The sequence below is a fragment of the Tauraco erythrolophus genome, chromosome 6 (assembly GCF_009769465.1).
Source record: "Tauraco erythrolophus isolate bTauEry1 chromosome 6, bTauEry1.pri, whole genome shotgun sequence".
In the NCBI taxonomy this organism is placed as follows: domain Eukaryota; kingdom Metazoa; phylum Chordata; class Aves; order Musophagiformes; family Musophagidae; genus Tauraco; species Tauraco erythrolophus.
In genome coordinates, this window is record NC_141470.1 from 46884764 (window position 1) to 46895193 (window position 10430).

The 10430-nt window shown below is 56.0% G+C and overlaps 1 protein-coding gene across 1 annotated transcript; it reads right to left on the reverse strand.

Annotated features, from left to right (window-relative positions):
- Nucleotides 1-4082: 4082 nt before the first annotated feature.
- PROX2 (prospero homeobox 2) lies at nt 4083-7303 on the reverse strand. The gene is given in 6 exon segments (XM_086613620.1): nt 4083-4268; nt 4378-4572; nt 4831-4960; nt 5334-5446; nt 5449-6975; nt 7289-7303. Coding segments are annotated over 6 exon segments (2166 nt in total).
- Between the last annotated feature and the right edge of the window lie 3127 nt (nt 7304-10430).

The following is a 10430-nucleotide window of genomic DNA, read 5'->3' on the forward strand; positions in this document are numbered from 1 at the left end:
CTCCGAGACGAGCATTACTCCCAGCCAACCTGCTGGTTTTGAGTGGTGGAGGTGAGTCTGCGCTCAGCTTCTAGCAGTGGCTGACTGTCCTCTTGCTCCTTTGTGCACCCTTGCCCAGAGTAAATATCTCCCTTCATGAGCACAGGCCCCTGGCTCACCAGGGGATGCTTACCTGGGGAGAACTGAGATGTGTATTAGAGAGAAGGTTCCTTTCAAGAACATCTGCTTGAGCTGGGAACCTCTAGGGCCAGTTCAGTCACTGCATCTGAGTCATTAGCAGGAGTAAATTAAACCCAGAATGGTTTATTGCTTGTCAGAGTTTCCCCCCACAAGCTATTACGGCACACAGGATGAACGTTCACTGGGAACTTCCCCAAGCTCTAATTAGCTGTACATGAGTAATAAGGGCTCTTATGGTAGTTAATAACATACATGAGTACATAAGGGCCCTTGGGGCCTCGCCAGCTGGGTTGGTGTGGTCACATCTCCCTCTCTTGGCTGCTGCAGGGCACCAGCAGCCTGGAGGCAGAAAACTGATTTTTAGTGCATAGTGGTCTTTGCTACTGTTCAGCTGCGTGGAGCGGGTATGTTGCTGTGGATGGGTTATGAATGTGATTGGAAGTGTAAAAGGATAGCCCTTAGGAATTTTTGCCTTAAGAGAGTTAGGGGTGGCTGTGGGCTTTTTGCATATACCACAGAAATTTGGATAGAAAAAAGGATTATTTGAGGTTTTTTTTAAAGATAAAACTGAGTCAGCAGTAGGTGAGGCGTTACCCCCATTGCTTCCTCAGGTAAAGCACAAGCCCACCCAAGCATGAGAGTCATGACCATATTCACTGTGTGGGCAGCAGCTCTCCCTTCTCCTCCCAGCCCTCCAAGCAGACACTTTGTCAGTAGAAATCTCCCTCTGACAAGACACCCTTTAGCCTTTGTTTGAAAACTAGCTGCCAAATCTTAGGCACTGCTAGAATGTAAATGAAGTTACACACCATACCTTGCACAGCACAACCAGTGAAACACAAATTTCTGAAGAATTCACACAGTATTCCCCTTATGCTTCAGGCTCCATCACCCCTTCAGTAGCCTCAGCTTTCCCCACGTCCCAGCAGATGTGCTGCCTTCTCCGTGCTCCTATGACCTAGATGGAGGGAAGGCACTGTGAGTCCCCCCTTCCTCCTCTGCCAGCTGGCTTCTGTTTTCCAATGCTCTTGGAGAAGCACAGGGCTGCAATTCAGCTCACCCCGCTTCGGCATTGTGCAGCAGAGCTGTGCCTGCCTGGTACAACTCCCCTGGCTCCAGGCAGACCAGCGCCCCAGGAGGAGGCAGCTCCTGCTCCCAGGCAGGAGCTCTGCTTGCAGATGGAGTGTGGGGTGACCAAAGGTGGGTAGATCCTCTCTCTGCATCCCTGATGCTTCTGTGTTCTCTGTCACACTTGGCTGAAGGTGGACAGGGGCATGACAAGGTGCTGGGGAAGATGCCAGTGCCCTGTGCCTCGTGTCCTTTGCAGAGTCTTTCTAGGCCTGCTTTTTGTTCTCCTTTTTCTGTTGGAAGGAAAATCTGCCTGGGCAGAATTCACCCCATGGATACAAGTTGCGAGGCCTTATCACAGGCAAAGGACAACTGATATGGGGTGCATGGTCATGCAGGTTCATGTTTCACAAGACCCAGTGTAAAACACAGCTCTGTAATTCTTGCTTCCTTGCAGTTATATGGCAAACACTGGAGCAACAATACTGCTCCCAACACTGAGTCCAATCCTGCTCATCATCTTTGTTAACGATGGGGTTGTGGAGTCTCCCTCCTTGGAGATACTCAAAAGCCAGCTGGGCATGGTCCTGGGCAACCAGCTTTTGGTGGCCCTGCTTGAGCAGAGGGACTGGACCGGATGACCTCGAGGTCCCTTCCAACCTCAGCTGCTCCATGACTCTGTGATTTGAGGCGTTGCCTTGCCCTCAGCTCCCCAAACTGCCAATTTGCTGACACCCGCAAACTTGCATGTTAGCAGAAGAAGCAAGAAACTGCTCCCCCAGGGACTGTTTCTTATATCCCCTAATTATTTAACTACAGCCCGAAGAATTTCTGGAGCCAGGCTGTCATTTTCAGCAGCCTTGGTTTTGCCTACACACTGCATTGCTTCAGCTCTGCAGTGGTTATTGCCAGCAGGAACGGCCATCCTGTCCTTTATGGTGCCACCAGCAGCATTTCTCAGATGTTGTACATTTGAGTCCAGCAACTGTAAACTTTGGGATGTCTCTCCCTGTGATCCTCCCAACAGCTGCTGTAGTGGCTTCAAGCTGCAGTTTGGAGCAGACTGACCGGAGGCGTTGGGGTGAGGGTGCGGGTTTAAGTAAGGACGTTGGGTTAGTGGGGCTGCTCGGCCCTACAGAGATGCTGGCAGAAGGAGTAAGCCCTTTTGTCATGGTGTTACTCTTTTCCCAGTAAAAGGCAAGAAATTTCCAGGGTAATGTGTTAAAGCAAACGTTATCAAATAGGTCTCCAGGTGTGTAAAGGGGTAACTTAAACTATGCGTTTATTTAAAAGTGAATTGAGTAGATTTGGTGTTTGGCTTGTAAAATACACAAACCTCAAGAAATGAACATACAAATGCAAGCAGGAAATCTGGCTAGCTGCACTTGCGATGGGGAGAACCACTGTAAAACTGCTCCTGTTTCGGACACCCCATCCTGCCCTGGCATTACCACACACCTCCTTACCCCTGCAGACACGCTGCCTGCGGATCACCCCCTGCGCTCCTCTTATGCTGGAGCTGTGATTTTCCTCTCTCGTGTTGCTTGCCATGCTCTAGTACCCAGCTGGCACCTTGCAGCACATTCAACAACATCTTGACCTCTTCTCGATCCTCTTCTCCCCGAGCGTTTTGCAGGGAGATGTCGTTGCTCATCCACAGTTCAACACCACTGCTCTCCCTTCTTCCTGTGCCTTTCCCAGGACCTCACTCCTCTTCACAGCCTTTCCCTCCCCACTGCCCCTCTGACAGGAGACGAGAGCCCTTAATGCAAAATGCTTCGCTGCACTCTGTTGGGTGGAAAAGTGGTCACCGACTCTAGGTCACAGGGAAAAGAAACATCGTTGGGTTTACACCCCTACAGCGATGGGGCTGCAAACCTCAGGGCCAGCTCCTCACCAGCAGGGATAGCTTGTGTTAAAACCTACAGGGCCTGACAGGTCCCAAATAACGCGCTCCTCTTTCACCACGGGCAGGTTGCGGAGCTGAGATGTTCAGAGCAGTTTTGCCAGCAGAAGCACGGCGTAAGGGGACGTTTAACCCTGCGCTCTCCCCCCAAGGTGAGGGGCCGATGGGGCCTGGCTGCAGGGCTGAGTGGTGCCAGCTGCGCACCCTGCTCTCCTCCAGCATCACAGGCCATGCTGCCGGTGAGCGATCCCTCCTGGGATGCTTCCACCAGCGCGCGCACTCACCTGCTTGGCCCCGGCGTGCAGCTGCGGGGAAGGGGCTCTCGCCAAACAGCACAGAGGAGGCGGGAGGGGGATGTTGTTCATGCTGGTTATGACAAACACTGTTTTTACATCTCCCAGACAGGGCAAACCATCCTCATGGGGTGCTTGAAATGCTGGAATTCACCAGCTGTTTTCCTTGGACGCTGGTGTGTTGTATCTGGACAGAAACTGAGGCGTGCTCTTGGACCGGGCACATCCACTGATCTGCTGCGCCAAGAAAACTTTGCCCGCTGCTAGGACCTCTGCCTGCTTTATAAACAGAAAGGCTGTTTGCCTTGACCTGCGGCCCTCTGGAAAGGAGAAGGAAGGCAGCTTGCCCAGGGTCACGGGGGAGAACTGGGGCAGGGCAATTTCCCAGGCTCCAACTTGATGGCTTCATCTCCATCCCTCCTTCTCTGTGGGTCTCCAGCAGGACCCCACTGGCTTTGAGCTGGGGAATAAAACACACAGCATAAAATCCCAGCGTCTGAGGCAAGCAATAGACCTTACCCAAGGAGCCAGGACAGAGAGAAAGTAGTCAGAATAATGGATGCTGTATGGAGTACCCAGGAGGTGCTTAGCACATGGTGGCTGCACACAAGCCTCGGAGCTGCTTTCGTGAAGACTCAGCTGCGGAGCAGTTCCTGGGAGCAGCCAGCAGCTTTGAACCCTTCCGGGATGTCACTGTCCAGTTTGGAAATGATTTTGTAAATGGGTTTCTTCCAGGAGGGGTCAGCATCCTTGCCTGCCCTGACGGCGCTGAAGAACTCCCGCAGCGTCAGACTGGCCACCTCCAGGAACCGCCCCGGCACCTGCGATGAGATGGGCATCAGCCCACAGCACCATCAGGCCCCTGGCTCCCCCTCACCCCAGCAGACACCACCAGCCTCGCCACCCCTGCCCCTGCCTCCCCCTCCTCACCTCGAAGTCATTTCCCTTGTTATAGTGCGTGTTGAGGGCACGGAAGAGCTCCGAGTCCCGGGAGACTCGGAGGGCACCGGCATCCGTGACGCCCTCCAGCAAAGCCTGCCGGGCAAACTTCTCCACCTGGATGTAGTAAAACTCTCGGAAGTTGCTGAACCACTTGATAAGCTGGGAGGTGATGCAGCGGCTGAACTGCCGGGAGGAGAGACAGAGGACAGGCGTTAATGCCAGCTTGGAGCCTCCTGACCCCCGCAAGCCCAGCCCCGCGCTGCTGGCCTGGCCCCAAAACCAGCCCTACCCCAGGGGTGCAAAAGCACCAGTCAGGACCGTGACATGGGGGTGTCCGTGGTGCTTCTCCCTGCTGAGATTCAGATCCCACCAGCCCTGCATCTGGGTGCCATGCCACACGGGAGCCTTGCCCGGTGCTGGCACCAGGTGCTGCCATTTTACCTGCACATCAAGGAAGTAGGTTTTCAGCAGAGTGGAGCTGGGGTAGCGGGTGAAGAAAAACATCAGCTTGGCCTTCTTCAGATGGCTGGGGGTCAGCGCCTCCTGGATCTGCCTCGGGGTCAAGGAAAGCCTGCACGCAGCAGCCCGACCGGCTCAGCGCGTCCCTGAGTGCCGGCCCTGGCATCCACGTGCCTGGTACCTGTGATAACCACCCACCATGGCCCCACAGCAGGATGGAGGGGGTTTGTCCCCAGCTGGGCAGCCACTGGCTTTTCCCTTTGGCATCCTCAGAGAAGCTGCCGCTCCTCACGGCACTTCCCAGGCTGCTGGGAACAGAGATATCCAGGAGACACCTGTTCTGGCATAGGATGACCCGACAGCCAGGAAGGCCTAAGAGCAGGCTTGCGAGCTCCTGGCTTCTACTCCCAGTTATGCTACAGCATCTAGCCAACCCTGAGGAGCAGCCGTGGCCCTCCATGACTCAGAAACCCTTCCCTGCCCACCCCTTTTTAGCTCCTGTGGAGCAGGGAGGACCCTGGCCCTGGAAAGACCAGCAAGGGCTGTGCCAAGCTGTGGCTCCACAGGACGAGGGGAGCATGTCCAAGCCCAGGGACCTCTCCAGCTGCCCCCAAAGGATATATGGGTGGAGATGAAGGGCACCCCGTCCATCGCTGCCTGAAGCTCCCCGTGGCCATCCCTGCCAGCTGGCAGCAGTGCCAGGCTCTCCACGTCAGCAGGGCTCAGGGGCACGGGATGCTGCTGATGCTGCTGTCTCATGACTGATGACCTCAGATTGACAGTTCCCCAGTGCAAGTCAAGGGGCTCCAGAGGACCCCTCTCCAGAGCAGAGGGGCTCCCATGGGAGCCACTGCCCCAGGGGCTATGCTGTCCACAGCCCAGTAGCTCGCTCAGCAGCTGGCTGTCCTGGACAGGGCTAGCTGAGCGCAGCGGATAACCCACGCTGGGTACCTGACAGGCTTTTCTGACCCCCTTGGAACTGAAGGAGCCAGCAGGAGAGCCTGGGCTCTTCCCTGAAGCTACTGACAGAGCCTCAGGCTGAGGTGAGCCCGGTAAGCCCAGCGAGCCCAGCGCTTTCATGGGGGACGGCTTAGCAAGTGGCTTTCTGCATTTCCCAGCAGCAAAATACTCTCTCCTGGCACCTGGCCCCAGAACCGGGAGGCTGCCGCACTGCTGCAGGAGGTGGCTGGCTGTCTTCGGCCACACGGTCTTCAGGACAGAGTCCACCACTTGGGACATCACCCCGGCCAGCTCGTGCTTCAGTGCCTGCGATAGGAGCCTTGCAGCTGAGGGCAAGCCATCTGCACCACCTCTGCCTTCGTCCTCCTCCTGCCCGTGCACCTCTAGAATGCTCCTCCAGAGAGGCACTTTGCATGGGTCATTGGTGGCAGTGGCACTGTCCTTGTCTAGTCTGTCTCCAGGCTTCTCAGACAGTGGATACGCTTTCTCACCACCCTCCTGGGTTTGGGGAGCGTCCCCAGAGTCGTAGACCTGGAAGAACTTCTCCTGAAGCCTCCTCAGCTGCTGCTCTAAAAAGCAGAGCTGCTCCTTCAGCTGCTGGCAGCCCTCGGCATATGGGCTGCCCCCAACAACGGCCACTCGTCCAGCTGCCCCCACGCCCTGCTGAGGCACCCTCGGCTTCCTCTTCCTCTCCCGGTGCATCTCGCCACCCCTCTCCCTCTCATGCCCAAAAGCTGTCTCCAGGCTGCTGCCAAATGCCGGGAGGGCTGGCGGGAGGCTCATGCCTTGGATGATGCTCTCCACCCTGGCCCGCTTGGCTCGTAGGTGCTGGTCAGAAAGCTGGTCCCTGTCACCAGCACTGGGCATGGAAGCTGGGGCACGGGTCCTCGGGAAAGCCAGGGCTTGCACTTCTTCTGCAGGAGATGCACCACACTCGTAGTCCTGAGGCAGGGCCACTGCCTGGGAAGAAGGGAAGAGGATGCAAGGATCCAGGCTCCTGCCAACCATCGAGTGGCTGAGGAGCTGTGATATCAGGGATGTGCTGGGGGAAGGCAAGAGGGAGTCAGTCTGGAAACAGGGCTCTGTCTTCAGCCCCTGGCTATGCCGTGAAGTCGCACGGTCTCTGTCCTGCTCAGGGACAGTGCTGCCATCCACCATCTCTTCTTCCTGCCTCAATAGCGGAGAGCTGACCCTCCGCTGGTTTGGGATCATTTCCAGTGATAGACTGGCAGGCTTCCTAGGTGTTCAAGGTTTCAGCCTGCTAGAGGTGTGGAGTTGGAGAAAGAGCAAGAAACGTCAGCGGGCAGGACATCATACAGCAGCTCTGCATGCTCACGACCAGAGATTTTCCTCCCAGATACCCAGGGCATCCCTGTTCCTAGACCATTTCCTGCTTCTGGCACTGCCAAACCTGTTAGCAGGCTGTTGAGCGTTGCATGACAGCAGCAAGTCCTTGGACACTGTCCCAACTGTCACCTACCAGCCAGCCATTCATGGTGCCCAGAGTTCATTTCACATGGTTTGAGCCCTGGCTGGGCCCAGCAGTGTGGACTTCCTGCACTGCCAGCTGTGCCTGCACCGGAGGCCTTCGGGGAGACTCCCCTCTGGGCTCGTGGACTCAGGTACAAGGGTGGTGAGCTTTAGACAGAGCCCTCTGCCACGCACACCTGGGCAAAGGTGTTGGGTGCTCCTGAGCACCGGCAGGGCACGGGGACAGCAGATACATTCCTGGCGAATGCATTCACGACGTGGCATGGCTGGGCCAGGGCATGGCTGCTGCGTGCTTCTGCTGGCACCCAGCACCTGCTGCCACAGCCCCGAGGGCACGGTGATGGGCAGCAGTGCTGGAGGGGGTGGGGTGGCACGAACAGGCTGGTGGGAGGGGACACATCGAGGGAGAAAGTGTGATGTGACCTGCTGCGAGCCGGACACACTGGGATGTTCAAGCTAACACAGCACAGTGCTCCTAAGCACTTGTTAAAACACAGAATAAAAGGAATGGGGATGGGGACGGGATTACCAGAGAAGAGGAAAAACTACTGAGCCAGCAGCCCCTGGCTTAAAATTGTCATGCTGACTCCAGGCAGGGATCCACCCCCTCCGCTTGCTCGCTCGCTCGGATGGCTTTGCAAAAGGCGGCGCAAAAGCTCGTATCCTGCGCAATTACAGAGTACCCATCCCGCTGGGATGCTTCTTCCTCATCCACTTTAATTAGCAGTAGCTTTGCATCCCTGAAGTAGGATGGTTTATGTCTTTTCCAGACACCTTTAAAGTGTCTGAGATTCTTTCGCTACACTGAGTAACGTTTGTTCATTTTCAACACCATCACCCTCTTGTCCCCGTGACTGCCTGCCCTACGGTGAGTCCCCCAGGGTACTAAGCAGTGTAGAAAATGGGGGTTGCAACCCACTGGTTTTTAGCAGGCTGCCTTTCTTCAAGCAGCCTTTATTCCAGGCAGGTATCTGGAGAGCTCTACCTTTTGCAGAGTATTTTCTGGGTTGTCCAAAACCACTTGTTGCTCTCCCGTCTTGTCTCCCAACCGCTCCCAACCATTAGGATTTCATCTTCCTAACAGTCTGTCGTGAGGGACGTTCTAACTACTCGGTTTACCTGCAGCCAGCGTGAGGCCGGGGTGCCGGCAGCTCACAGCATCACCCCCCACCCTTGAATAACGAGCTTCACCATTGCCTGCGGCTGCCTCTTAGCCGGCCAGCCGCTTCCGACAAAGCCATGCAGCAAACGCAACGCAGTCATAGATTCCATCCATCTTTAAGCCTTTCCGCATGGCATGGGCGCAATACAGCTGCTCCTGCAGCCTCACTTTTGGATGCATCAGTTTGTTACAGAAACACCTTCTTGTGGCACTTGATCACAGTTTCTCACCTCCTCTGTGTTCAACAGCAAGGTCAGGGAGCTTACCCATCCCCTGTGCTGAGGCTTCCTAGTCCCAGAAACTCAGGGCAACACACCTCTCATAAGCAGATCAACTCAGACCTGCGAGAAGTCCTCCACTTGCCTAAGGCTTCCAGCACCACCATCTTTCTGCCAGAGGTTTGGAGAACAGGAGCAGAGCCTGCGGTCCCAGGCCATGGCACCTCGCCATGGGTGGCCTCAGCTTCCCTCCCTCAGCCTCCCACCACCATAGGACCAGGAGGTCCTGCCCCAAGCAAACTGCTCCTGCTGATGCAGCCCTTTCCCCGCTGAGTTAGCAGATGTGTACTTTGGTTCTTTACTAGTTTCGCCTTCCAAAACACTAAAAAGCAGGCAAGGCTCCCCTTACCTGAAGAAAAAGACCAAGGAATGAAACAAAGATGCTCAGAAAAGAAGGCAAGTGTGTCCTCTCCAAAATGGGAGTCACCCAACGTGGGCTCCTCCGTGGGAGAGACACGCGTGGAGCAGCCTGCCACCCCTCCAGCACTGCAAATATCCCCCCTAGAGCCTTCCCCAGCCACCGCATCCCTTTGTCTTCAGAGAGCAGTCCCTGACCCGAGCCGCTCGCACCCCTCTGCCCCACTCACCTTGGCTCCAGGGGTGCACAGTGCCTGCGGGCAGGCGGCTGGAGGGCCGAGGGGGCGCGGGATGGCCCAGAGGCAGCTCCAGTGTGTCCTCCCGCTGCGCTCAGGTCCTTTAAAGAGGGAGTGGGGAGGCTGGAGGCAGCCAACCGGCTGGGAACGACTTCTGAATATGCAGATGGCCGTCCAGGAGGTCAGGTCCAGCGCCGGGGTCCAGCCACCTTCTCTGCCGCTCAGCTATCTCCCAGGCTCATAGTCCCTGGGGTCAGGCAGCCAAGGGCTGGTGTTGAGCCGCTGGCTGCCCAGGTGGGCAGAAGGCCAGGTGAGCTATTCTCCCCTACAATTTGGCCTGGAAACCCCATCCAAGATGCAGGATAGTGAATCGTTGGTGAGATGATGCAGATACACCGGGCTAGAGGCCAGCAGTGCCGCAGGCAAGGAAGGAGCCAGCCCAGAGCTCCAGGTGCTGCCCAGCTCCCAGGGAAAGTGCCCAGGCATTTCCAACATCCCGTCATAGGGACACAGAGGTATTTCGTCTGGCCTGGAGGTCTGCAGTGTAGGACGTGGCCAGGAAATGGAACAACACAGGAAAAGCAGCAACGCTGAGCCCCTTGCTTATCACAGGGTGCTTTAGAGACACTGCCACAGGCAGCCACTCTCAGCTGAGCACGCCCCGACCTCAGCCCCAGGACAAACCTACCTGCCCCAGGGGCACACATGGCTGTGAGATGCTGCAGGAGTTGTGTGGTGGTGCAGGAGCTGTGTAGTGGGTGCATAAAGCCTAGCCACGCGTGCCGCTCCTGGGGCTTTGTCTGCTTTGCCTCCACACGCTTACTAGTCATTGCGATGTTTGGTGTATTCCTTTGGTAGCCAGGAGGCTGTGGTTAAAAGCAGTTGACATAAGGTGGTCTTGTTTGAGGATATTAGCCCTCAAAAGACAGATCACGGAGAATTCCCTGGCAGAGAGCCTTTCTGGCTCAGTTGCCTTTTATTAAAGCAATCAGCACATCCTCAAAGCCTCAGAGACGATGCCTTGCTGATTTTCATTCAACAACTTTTCTTTGAAAATGATCCCAAGGATGTTTGTTGTGAATTTATATTAGGAGACTA